The sequence below is a fragment of the Cupressus sempervirens genome, chromosome 3 (genome assembly GCF_028749045.1).
Source record: "Cupressus sempervirens isolate cs-2001-9-10 chromosome 3, ASM2874904v1, whole genome shotgun sequence".
In the NCBI taxonomy this organism is placed as follows: domain Eukaryota; kingdom Viridiplantae; phylum Streptophyta; class Pinopsida; order Cupressales; family Cupressaceae; genus Cupressus; species Cupressus sempervirens.
The window spans coordinates 462,495,409-462,508,805 of record NC_143120.1 but is presented as its reverse complement, the minus strand read 5'-3'; the positions used below and the strand labels follow the sequence as shown (position 1 = coordinate 462,508,805).

The window sequence follows — 13,397 nt, the reverse complement described above, 5'->3', positions numbered from 1 at the left end:
TATTATCAAGATTAATGACAAGTAACGAGGAACATGATATAGTTTGCAAGTAAGAACAGTTACCAATCAATCTGTATATCTCCTATGACAAATTTTTAATATATATTAGTTAAACCATAGGAGATCTTTAGACCAGTTTTATATATATTAGTTAAACCATAGGAGATCTTTAGACCAAAACATATCAAATCTCATCTGTATAAATTTAAATAAAATTTTAAAGAAAGTAAACCGGAATCTGACATTTGTGTTCAAAAATAATAAAGCATAAACTGCATACATTAGACAGACCGCCTGAGAAAATTGCAAAGGCGAAATCAGCTCGTTGATTGATAAGCCGAAGCTTCAACTCTCCTTCGCCTGTCTTTGCATAATTAGTGGTTGAATAATTTGCATATTGAAACTGCAGTATACATGATTATAAAAACATTTTGGTGAAATGCCATTTTTCTGAAAAAGCTTTATCCATTAAATATATCTTATAACAATGCCTCCAACATTCTAGTATTCCAACAAATATATTTCATGTCTTTATCAGTTTCTTCTGGACACAAATTGAGTGGAACAAATAAAATGATGGCCTCACAACTATACCTTAATAGGTGCAGAGCATAATAAGGGGATCTGATCCTTATCTGGCCCACTCTCTGGGGTACAGGTTGAAGCACTGAAATCACAACAAACTGATTACTGGTATATTGTTTTGCATCATATCATTTCTATGAACAATCTTCCATGCTAAATACCATACCTATAACAGAAATTTATATCACAAGCACATACTCTTTTGTATGTGTGATATAATTGAATATTTGTTTCACTTAATCTCCAGGATAAAATGTGGGAGTGTTGACTGACACAATCCTTTTGGATTAGTAACAAGTATCCATCATTGAACGAGTAATGAACTCCACAGTATAAGAAACAAACTTCACTATTTGTGTTATTATCAATATTTGTTTACTCAGAATTTGTAACCACAAAATTTATATCAGCACACAGTAAAAAACATTGGTTGCTCACAAGCTTTCTGGAATTTTGTATCTTCTTCAAAGAAAAAAGAGCTTTACAAATAAATAAACGCAACCCAGCATCAAGTAAAATTAAGGCACTACTTCATGTACCTTGGGAACAACAAAAGACTAGAACCTAGATATTTGCAATCCCTAAAATCTGGTACCATTGTGATTACATAGGTCCATAATCAAACAATGAACAAACTGCACAAGCATAAGAAAGAACACACAAATATGTGATGGTATCAATATACACCAAAACAATAATATTACTATAGAATATGAAATGATACCAAAAGAAGATTGCAAATTCATTATAAAGTGGGAGGCATTGCTGTTTATAATTTTATATACATCCTGAAAAGTTATAAAGGTAAGGTTAGTCAAACCCCTTAAGGCGGTAACCCAAAAAATTTAATGTGCAAGTTAAGCATGAGCCAATGGTACACCAGAATCAACCCTAACTCACAGGGATCCGACACGATTGTTTTTGAAGCCTAAGAATCTCCAATACAAGAAAGTATAGCACAAAGGATGTGACTAAAATTTCTAAAACTGATTCAGGTAGATGTATCTACTAATCATAAGTGTTACAAATTTCATCACTACTTGAGCTTTGAATAAAAGAAACTTCAATACAAAAAATAAATATATCTCAGCAGATCATTTTCCACCATGCAGCAACAGATATTAACCAAGTATTAAAACACCATCTTATCCGGAGATTTTCCTCAACATACAAAATTAACCATTGGTCTTCCCTTTAACAGTAGACGATATGATTTAATAGAAACTTGATTTCAAACATTTGAACTAGAGCTTCACTAAATGTTCTCACAATTTTTTTATTTCAATTACCCTTGAGCTATAATGCTAATAAGTAAAAAGAAAAAAACAGTTTACTTAGTCCTACGATTCAGGGAAATAAATTATGCAGGGCTCAAACAGAGGTATATTTATTACTTGAAATTTGCTGGAGAAAAGACTGCAATCCAATCATCTGCTGCTGGTGAAGTGCGGTTGTATGTCACTGTCATCCACTGATAAGTCTCGCCCTACAGGAGGAATGAGCATGCAATAGTAAGTATTAGCTCATAAGATGATTTTGCACCATAGAAATAAATCAGCTAAGAACTTCACATAATCTGGGTATTAAATTGAGACTGTGATGAACATCAAACCACCAAAAATACGGCAACATGCTCTTTAAGCATACTTTAGGAAGAATTTAAAATAGTTATGCGAATAGAAGAGTCCCAGAGATTCACTCATTTGGAATTTTCTCATGCTCTGAAGGGAAACACGGTCTTACATGTAATACACAAATCCTTCCAATTGATTGGTATAAGGTCAAATTTCAAACAATTCAAACATCAACAGTTTTTTAGTTATGTAAAGAATATAGAACTTACTATAAAACAGTTTGATGGATCATTCATTTCTAAAAGAAGTCATTATTATACACTTCAATTTGTCATTCGCACTCTCCTACTTATCAAGAGTAGAAGAGTTGCAGAACAAAGAGTGCAAATCAATGTAGTCGTGATAAAGATTGGCATCTGAGTGGAATACAACCACAATCATTAATGAACAATAGTCTCATTGTATTTTAAATATTCAAACGATTTGAGGAAAAAAAAAAATAGTGGGAGAGGGAAAGGGAGAGAGAGAGAGAAAGAGAGTAGGGGATGGGAGAGGAGAGAGAGTGAGAGAGAGAGTAGCCCGAGAGAGAGAGAGAGAGAGAGAGAGAGAGAGAGTAGGCCGTGGGAGTGGGAGAGGGAGGGAAGGGAGGAGGGAGAGAGAGAGAGGTTGGGAGTGTGTGTAAGAGAGAGAGAGTAGGGGATGGGAAAGGGGGGAGAGAGAGAGAGACAGAGAGTAGGGAGAGGGAGAGAGAGAGAGAGTAGGGAGAGGGAGAGAGAGAGAAAGTAGGTGGTGGGAGAGAAAGAGTGAGAGACTGGGGGGTGGGAGAGAGAGAGAGAGAGAGAGAGAGTAGGGGATGGGCGAGAGAATGTGAGAGAGAGAAAGAGTAGGCAGTGGGAGAGGGAGTGGGAGAGGGAGAGAGAGAGGGAGAGAGAGAGCGGGGGGGATGGGAGTGTGTGTGTGTGTGAGAGAGAGAGAGAGAGAGTAGAGGATGGGAGAGGAGAGAGAGAGTAGGGGGAGAGAGAGAGAGAGAGAGAGAGAGAGAGAGTAGGGGATGTGTGTGTGAAAAAGAGAGAGGGAGAGGGAGAGAGAGAGCAGGTGGGGATGGGAGTGTGTGTGAGAAGAGAGAGAGTAGGGGGACGGGCTGGGGGAGGGGGGCTGGGAGTGTGTGTGTGAGAGAAGAGAAAAAGAGCGAGGGGGATGGGAGTGTGTGTGTGTGTGAGAGAGAGAGAGAGTAGGGGATGGGTGAGAGAGAATGAGTAGGGGATGGGAGCGAGAGAGAGTAGGGGATGGGATGGGACTGCTTCATTTTAAATATTCAAAACATTTAACAAAAAAAATTTAATGCCCATAAAGAAATACTCATGCACCATATAGGGTTTTGGTGGAGAATTGAAAAGAATGCAACAACAGATTTGTGAGCTTCAAATCCTGCTAGGAATGCTTCACGAAAACTTAATGTTCTTTTTTCATAAAAAATAGGTGAGATTTAAAGACAGTCTTATACAAAGCCTCATTAAAGGACTTGAAATTGTATGTTCCGCTCTCTGTGCAATTGTTAATGGCAAAGGTTTCAACCACAAAAGATTATCAACCCCATAACAGAAAAGAATTAAGAGATGTTGATAAGTATTTGAAAATTCACATTGTAGTCTATCTGCAAAACATTCATCGAGTGGAATCTGATATAAGGATCCTTCACATGCTTACCTTAACCTGTTTCTCCATGAGTGCTGATATTTTTCAGTTTTTAGGTTTGGTGCGTAATAATCAAGCGGTGTAAAAGTTTATAATCAGAAAACTCTGTACTTTCCAGTTCCGTTGATAAGCTAACAGAAGACATTTGATGAGATCTAAGGATGAAAGTTGAACAGTGCTGTAATAATTTCATACGACACTCAAATTCTTTATCATGATTTTTAGAACATCCAGCAGCCTGAATAATTCTCAGTCTGTTTTCTCTAGTTTTTTCGGTCTTAATACAGATAGAATATGCTGTTCTGTTAGGAAGGGCTTTTCAATCTGTTTTATCTTGCTCCATTTTTGATGAAATATGTGTACATTATTTCTAAATCCAAAAAATACGAGAAAAAGTGACTTTCCCCAATTCAGGGAAAAAGCTCGCCATCGGAGAACAGGAAAATCATTTAAATAAGATAAAAGCAATAACCGTACCTGAACACCAAGAACAGAGGGAGTAGCGCTTATCTGAGCAGATTCGTCCAGGGCAATAATGGCCTTCCCGACAGCTATTTCTGAAAAGGGATGATCACTGCGGGGCCTCTCATATCCATCATTATGATTATAATTAGCATCTGCCGCTGAGCACAACAACAAGAAGAAAAGAAGAATCGTCCCCAATTTCTTCCCCATTTTGCAGCTCTTCTCCATCTGTGTTTGCCCGCCCTAAATGCAAACAATTGTCAGAGCTACAAATTTATAAACCCTTAGTTTCCAAGCGTTTGTAAAAATGATCTTACCTCGCGAGTGTCGCATTGAATTTGTCGCTTCCCGATGCAATTGGCTTTTCTGACATTCCATCCTAGGATTTTTGGTCTTTTGTCTACTTCTCTACGTCTTTGTTCTTGTTTATTTGTTTTCGTGCCAATTCAAACTTTGTAATTGTTTAATGCAACGCTGGCCTGTAAAACTTCCATAAAATTTTATCCATTACATAATGGCATCACGTAGATGCGATTGCAATTGCTCGTTAGCCGATAGGTTATTGTAGGTGGAGATTTCACCCCAAACCTGTCCTTTCATACCAATAATTGTTTTAATCTTTCTTCAAAACAGCTCAACGGAGAACAAATAAAAATCTTTTTGCAATCTCTTTTTAGATTTCTGCAATCTTAGTAATATCGACCAATCTTTTCAGGATTCATGAAATCTGCAGTTGGATTGTATTTGAGCAGATATTTCCAATGAATTAATTCAATGTCAGCTACAGTAATGAGTGGATTTTCGATTTCCTCTACCCTCTATAAATGTCCTCTGCCATATCAACTAATCAATGAGAAGGTGGTGGTCTGATTTCATGATTTGACGGTGAAAAACACAAGGCAGTTGTGGAAGTTGTGTGGTTTTTGAATAAATTTTTGCTGTTGCGGTTGCGTATTGTTTTGGGATTTGGATCGGTTTAAGGTTAGAGTAACGTTTGCATCAGAGGAAAGTATTATTTTGTGTGCGCAAAGCGATGGGTACAGTGTTTTTAAGGAGGATGTGTATCGGGGTGTGTGGAGGATGATCTTTGTGCATGTGGTGCGTCCGCGGTTCGACCCTCGGGAACATCGAATTTAGTTTTGTTTGGAATAGGCATGGTCGTTCTAGAGGTGTGAATAGAAGAGATTTTGGGCGGAACGCTGCAGGGGAACAAGCCTTGGGTTTTTGGTGAAGGTTTGAATAAGCAGAGGTTTTTCAGGCATGGTAGGAGTCAGAGAGGGCAGCAGTGGATGTGTTACAGATGTATTGGATTGAGTGCCTGATATTTCTGTCGCTTTATGTTTGCAGCTCTTTGTTTACCTTTGATTGGGAACCCAGGAAAGTTTGAGGTTTTCACAATCAGATTCGGAGATCCATGGGTTGAGCTCGGGGGCTCATGTCTAGTGTTGTGGTGGTAGAGAGCTTTAGCCATGGCTGCCTCAACAAAAATGTCTTCTCTGAAGCGTCTGAGGATTGTCTATGTATTCAAGGGATTTTTAAGTAATCTTTGTATCATTTTCAAAAATCTTTTGTTTCATTTTTTCAAATATGTATTTTTCTTTTTCAAGCTCAGTACTGTTTTTCTCATATACGTGTTTGATGTTATGGTATTTTGGTGTAGGGTTGTCTGAGTGCTGTGAAGATTTATGTATAATGAAGACTGGCTTGTGAATAGCCCCTGGAGAAGCCATTTGTTTACCGCTAAGGTTGCCGTGCATCGTACTTTTTAGGAGAGCTCTGTGCAGATGTTGATTCTAGAGAAGCTGATTTTTCCTTTGTTTCAGTCTATGTTTCATGCAATTTAAACAGAAATTTAAAAAAATTGTCAAGAGGATGAGGTAACAAGAAGATACTCTTTTTTTTAATGGAGGGATTAGAAGATACTTTGAAGAAGAAAAATAACCATTGTAAACAGGACCATACTAGGGCCATGGTATCGACTAAGCAGTCTCCGTAACCTCTATTACAGGAAACTAGATCTGACATTCGAAGAAATCGAAGTCAACACATTTGTACAAGTAGAATTGATATGATGATATGATATGATAGATTTTAATGACGTCCACGAGACTAAAGTAGTCTATGGAACGCATGCAATCACCCTCCCAAGTCAAGAGCGGAACTAGTCAGTTGTAAAGTTTTGGATAACTTGTCTCCCCTTCTCTGAAGTTTGGTAATCAAATCCGCTGCTCTCTTCACTTGATCTTCCTCAAATAAATAGTTGAAGTTCTTGTTCTGCAATATTTTTGCATAACCAGATTTGATGTCATTGTAAGCCAAGCAGTCCTTGACAAAGTGCTGCTCTGTCTCAACTACTCCCATATTACAAAATAAACATGTTCTATCTGCCCACTCTTCCTTTGGAACTTGCCACCTACCAGTTTCACATCGCAGCTGATGTGAACTAGTTCTAAGTTGTGCCATCAACATTTTTGCTTTCCAGTTAATAGGTGCTCTTATATAGGCATTTTCATCATGACTATAAGTGGGATTAAATTCTTTAATGTAATAGGATTTTTTCCGCCCTATGCGTCTTGTCCATAGAATATTGTGAAATTTTTCATTGACAAACTTTTTTATTTCTGTAATGTTATCCGGGCAAGTTTGGATGTTGATATCCCATTTTCGCATCCATTTGTCATTTTGCTTCATCCATGTGCTTTTCCACTTCACAAGTTTTTCCTCTATGATCAACTTGGGCCAACGATGTGTTTCCAGACCTTGGGTTTTCTTTAAGTAGCTTATCATTCGGACCAAAGCAACAGCTTCTAATGGATAGGAACCCACCTCTGCCAAAAGGATCTCATACGGAACTGTGGTCTTGACTTTAAGATTGCATGTGATGAAGTGTTTTTGAATTCTTTCTACTTGCTGCCATTTTTGTTCGGACATACTACCTCCCCACACTTCACATCCGTATAAAATAACCGGAGTGACTAGCAAACCAAAAAGAGTTTTCATAGTCGTCCAATCCCATAATTCTGCGTTCCTGCACTTGTTTTGTAAAGAGTATAACGCCTTCCAGCCCCCTTGGATCCTTTTTGATCTGCAAGTATCCCAATTGAGTTTGTTATGAAAATTGATGCCCAAGTATTTGTACTCTTCCACAATCTCAAGTGGGCTATTTTTCAATAGAAACTCGTCTTGTATGCCCCTATTCTTCTTCAGCGAGAATATCATAATTTTGGTTTTACTAGTGTTAACTTGCATTCCTACTTCATGACAAAAAATTTCTAGTGTTGTTAAGTGCTCTTTCAAACCTTTAGCTGTTCTAGCAAAAATTATGAAATCATCCACATATAAGAGCAATCTTATCACAAAGTGGGCTAGCTGCACCCCCTCATCATTGGTCTTGTTTATCCACTCTTCTAACTTGTCAATATAGAGCCCAAATAATGTTGGAGATAGCAGACACCCTTGCTTAACCTTGATGTTGCTGTCAAAATTTTCTGATAGCCCTTCTATCGTTCTGATTTTAGCTTTGACCTGCTCATATAATCTGTAAATTGCTGACCTAAGCTCTTTAGGAACTTCCAACTCTTCCATTCTATCCCATAATTTATTACGTGGCACTGTGTCGAATGCTTTTTTAAAGTCCACGAAACAACAAAAAGCCTCATTCCCCAGAGTGTCCCAAACTTTCTCAATCAAGTATCTAAGAGTGATGCCATGATCTATAGTAGAGTGCTTCGGTCTAAAGCCTGCTTGCCCTATTGCACGTTTGCCTTCTGTTTCAGCCTAGTTGATGATTTTTTGTTCTACCAAGCTGCCAAATAACTTGCCAAAAAGTGGATTGATCATGATGGTTCGATAATTAGAAGGATTATTTATATCTCCACTTTTGTGGAGTGGGATCACCACACTTGTCCATTTTACAGGGAAACCTTCTCTATTGACACTGTTGAAAATTTTAGTGATGTGTTGTGTGAGGGTTTCAACACCCCATTTTAAATATTCAGCTTGAAGCCCATCTATATCTTGCGCTTCATTGGCAGCTAACCTCCTTATGCATTGGATAATATCATTTTCGCTGAATAACTCCCCTGTAGTCTATGTTTCCATGGTTCTACGTTCTCCTAGATCACACTTGTAGAGAGTCTTGGCATGTTCCAGCCATTTGGTTCCTGTTATGTTGTTCTATATCTGAGTTTTTCTCTGTTGAAGTTCTTTCCAAAACTTTCTGGGGTTGTTTTTACCAAGATTAATCAACTCGATTCTTCTCTTATTTACATACTCTCCTTTCTTCTTTTTAATCAGCTGATCATACTCTTTTCTACTTTCTTTATTTATGTTCTTTTTCCAATTTTTTTTTGTTGTTTTGCATTCTTCATCAAACCACGGATTAGCCGGAAAAGTGTTCTTGGTTTCTCTTGTGGCCCTAGATCTTTTACACTCCTCCAATGCTTTAATGATAGTAAGAACAAGATTATCCTTGTCCATGAAATGTTGTTTATCAGACTCGGGATGGTTTCCCGGAACTCTAGACAGCCACAAAAGAGAGTTTTGGAAAGTAGCATGGTTTTCTTGTGTCATTAAAACTTTGCCAATTGGAATCCTCTTCCTCTTTTGTAAAGGTTTTGGGACAATATGTTGATCTTTAAAGTGAGTGGCCACCCTTATCAAAATGGGGTTGTGATCATATTTTAGCTCCATGGGGCAGTCCTCTATCTCAAAGTTAATTATCTTTGCGACATATTCTTGCGAGCATATTACATAGTCAACAACACTTTGTCCATTGTATCTTTTGCATGTGATTCCACCTAATTTAGGCCACTTTTCCAAACCATTGCTTTTCAGATTTACTTAATTGACGACTTCACTTATTGTGTAATGGGTTTCCAGGATTTAGTTATCGTTCACGCTCCCGAGTGTCACTGCAATAACCAATGAATATTTTATAATTTCCAATTTGGTTTGGAGTATTTTTGGGTATAAGTAGAATAGTTGATGTTTTACTTCAAATTTAATTATCACATTCTAGATCTACTTTTGTGTTTTAATGTCATGCGAGGATGGCTTAAGAAAATAAATATTACTCTATTTTTAATGTCTTTTTCTTTCATCACTTGTCGAACTTTTCTAAAGTCGTCCCACCTACCAGTTGAGGCATAAATGTTTGAAAGAAGCATGTAAGGTGCGGGATCAGTAGGGCTTAATTCAAAAAGATGTTTTGCTGCCCATTGTGTGATCTCTAGATTCTTATGTATTCTACACGCACCAAGCAAACAATTCCATATTATAGCATCAAGTTTTGTTGGTATTCTCTTAATGAAGTGTATTGCCTCCTCTAGGCGCCCTACCCGGCCAAGAAGGTAAACCATGCACGTATAATGATCAGTTTTAGGTTCAATATGATAATGTTTGCACATGGAATTGAAGTATTGATAGCCACCATCAACTAATCCTGCATGAACATGTGCAGAGAGGACACAAATGAAGGTAATATGATTAGGTTTCATATCAAAGGATTTCATTCATTCAAAGAGTTGAAAGGCCTCCTCTACACATCCATGCATAGCATTACCTGCAATCATAGCATCCAAGCCACCACATCTCTCTAATGCATTTTGTCAAATGTTTGACGAGCCTTGGCAAGACTCCCACATTGTGCATACATGTCTACCAAGCATGTCATATGATGACTTTAGACTCAAATTATTGCCTTACTATTTCTTCATGGATTTCCATACCTAACTCAAAAGTTGCCATGCTGCCACACACAGGAAGAACACTTCCATAAGTATGGACATCCGACCTCATATCTGTTGCTTTCATTTCTTGAAAAAAAATCAAGTGACTCCTCCCCCTGCCCATTTTGTGCAAGGCCTAATATGATTGCATTCCATGACACCACACGACATTGATGCATTCTTTTAAATAGCTTTAGGGCCTCATCAATAAGCCCATTCTACGAAGCCCTAAAATCATAGCATTCTAGGAAACAACATTTCGCTGAGGAATTTCATCAAACAATTTCAAGGGCGTATCCACATCGCCATTCTGTGCATATTCTACAACTAAAGAATTCCATGAACGACATTCTTCTCTGGCATCTCCTCAAAGAGAATCATTGCATCACACATAAACCCATTCTGAGCATATCTTGTGATCATGGCATTCTAGGACACCAAGTCTCGCTGCCCCATTTCACCAAACAAATGGGGTGCATTCTCAATTTTACCACATTTTGTGTACTTGTCTACAAGGGCACTGGCAACAAACACATTGGATACAAGTCTGCATTTTATTATCCGTTGATGTATTTTCATATCCTGGCTCAGAAATTCTAAGTTGGTGTACGTCGAGAGCACAACAAAGTAAGTGAGATTATTAGGTTTTACGCCTGCATTTTGTTGCGTCTAGTGGAAAACTGAAAGTGCCTGTTGAGGAATATCATGCCTTGCAGAAGTTGTGATCATCACAGTCCAAGAACAAACATCTTTCTTTGCTATTTCATCGAAAACCCTACAAGCCTACCATACTTCCACATTTGACATACATGCTGATTAGAGTATTTTGTAATATAATGTTTCTTGCAAATAACTTTCTATTGATGTAAGCATTGATTTGCCTGCCCTCTCCTAGGGCTTTCTGGCTTATACATTCCTGCAATGCATAGACATATTTGGAAGGTTGTTCACATATTGATTCAACATGGGAGTATGATGAACTGAAGCTACTTCTATTGACATGTTTTTGAATGGCAGCCATTGTACACTTGCATTGAATCATTTGAACCCCAACAAAGAAAACTATCACTAATTTTTTCTGTCATTGCAGAACTCCACGAGTATTGTCAATGGAGGGGTTTTCCACACAAAATGGTACTCTTGTAAAATATTTCTATGAAACTTTATTTTTAGCCGATAGGCTATTATAGGTGGAGATTTCACTCAATACATGTCCATCATTGAAAACTCAACTGGTAACTATTCCTTGGTTTATAATTACATGCCATGGTTTACAGTTACCTATCAATCAACAGAAAATTCACGCAGCCACCCAAAAATCAAATTCAAATCAAAATCAAATCTTATGCAAATCAAATCAAATCTCCTTGACCAAATAAAATCTTTATTGCTATGCAAATTAAATTAGATTTGCTTTTATCGAAACAAATGTTCTAATTGCTTAATCAGGGGCACTTCTCACCTAAGTTGTGAGAACGATCAATTTTGATCAATCATGAAGATTCTTATAGATTTTCCATGAATATTTATTCCATTAATATCAGCTTTAGCTTCCATAATTTTTTTTAAAATTATTCTTTTATGTACCAGAAAGAATTCCATCACTTGTGCAGAGATGAATGAGTTTACCTTAGGTTTGGTTCTCCAACCACCGATCAATCTGGGTTTCAATTTGAAGTATTTTCTCCATGGATTCAGGGCCAGAACAGAGCACCAGGGACAAACTATAATGGGTTAGACAGATCAGTTGGATATTCTTTCTCATCTTACAAATTGGGGGTTTTCATTCTCCTTTTTCTCGAGCCTCCCGCACTACCCAACTACAATGGCTTGTGCTTCCATTTTTCATTCATACTGTTTTGTGGCTTCTTTTGTATTTTGTCACACGGTTTCTTGACAAATTATGCCTCTAGCATTTATTGGTTGGTAGCCAAGGTTGAGATTGAACACAAGTTAAATGCATTGTAGACAACATGTATGCATTTTTTTCAAATCCATTTGTTGATACATGATACGAGTAGTTTTTTAAGGCAAATGCATAACAAGCGGAATAAACTTGAAAAGAACATGCATATAATCCTATAGGTTGGCTTGCTTCATGGACGCTATTACAATGCCTTCAATTCAATTCAATTCAATTCAATGATCGTAAAATTCTCCAGATGTCTGTTGGGTGGTCGTCTGGTTGAATCTCATATCAAGTAAAAATGTAATTTAATCTTATTATAATCCATAAGAGAAGGCCTTGTGGGGGAAATAGATCTGTAAACTACTTACACAAATCTGGTTAGACAAATCTTGTCTAACTTTTACATGAGACAAGAAGCCAATTCACCTTTTGTTGCGTCAGATGAATAAGGTTGCCTCTAATCAGTGTATTTCTCCAGGAATTATCTTTTCTTATTGGTCATCCCAATGGGAACATAATGCATTTAATATGATGTGGCACTAAAAGTAGGGAATAAAGAATTTGATCTCTATACGTGGCAACATTGTGGTATGCGTTTGGAACAAAATAATTTTTGATCGGGAATTTGATAAAAATTGGTAGGAAACTTTGAGATTGATATGTTATAGATCTTCGTAATAATTGTTCATAAAAAGTTACAAATAATGATAGCATATGTATTTATAATTGATTGCACGTGTACTAATAGTTGATCATTTTTTAGCTTTCTTGTTTGTTGATTGATCCATTTGTTCAAAAAGTACTTTTTTTTTGGTGAGCGGCTATAAGAGGGTAAAAATAACGAGTTGTGGGTGAATGTTTTAAAGTGGTGCTTGTTGTCGGATGGGCTCTTCTATATTTTTTAGTACATCGATGGTTAATTTTATGATCATTTTGTCTAATTTAAATTCATTTGTATTTTTATTTTTATGGACAGGTTAAAAGTTTATTAGTAAAAAAAAATCAACAAACAATTGAAATCATGACATCTTGTGGCTTCATATATGGAAAACACCATATTTTCATCATATTTGGGGTTCTCTAAAATATGAGAGTTCATTTACTCTGAGATTTTAGATTCAAAAAGTAAATGATAAAAATAATTCATTGTGCTTCTTTTATTTGTTGTTTTGAATTTGGGGTTTAAGAAATTCAATTTTGGGTACATTATTACACAATTTAATTACCAATGTAGGGATTCTTCATTCATGATATTTAATTTTGTCCTCATTTAACATGATTGCAATGGACTATCCCAAGCAATATGAAGGGCGTCCCCTACTCTTGCTTGATAAAAATACACTATATATTGCTAATACATTATAAAAGAGGAGGGTGGCTAACATGTTGGCTGGGGAAAATGCAAAATGCTAAAATTATTTTCCCTTTTCCATTCCTTTA

At 36.9% G+C, this 13,397-nt stretch overlaps 1 protein-coding gene and 1 pseudogene across 1 annotated transcript in view; both read right to left on the bottom strand.

Annotated features, from left to right (window-relative positions):
* The window catches only part of LOC149567121 (putative inactive purple acid phosphatase 27), a 93,022-nt gene extending 87,294 nt beyond the window's left edge, over positions 1-5,728 (bottom strand). Inside the window, exons 1-5 of the mRNA XM_089820319.1 lie at positions 4,637-5,728; positions 4,332-4,562; positions 1,980-2,071; positions 595-667; positions 281-403 (exon numbers count right to left, since the gene is read on the bottom strand). Of these exons, the coding sequence (XP_089676445.1) occupies positions 281-403; positions 595-667; positions 1,980-2,071; positions 4,332-4,547 (504 nt within the window). The 5' untranslated portion in view covers positions 4,548-4,562; positions 4,637-5,728. The remainder of the gene's footprint in view (positions 1-280; positions 404-594; positions 668-1,979; positions 2,072-4,331; positions 4,563-4,636) is intronic.
* The window catches only part of LOC149567120 (pentatricopeptide repeat-containing protein At2g03880, mitochondrial-like), a 179,811-nt pseudogene extending 168,742 nt beyond the window's left edge, over positions 1-11,069 (bottom strand).
* Positions 11,070-13,397: the final 2,328 nt, after the last annotated feature.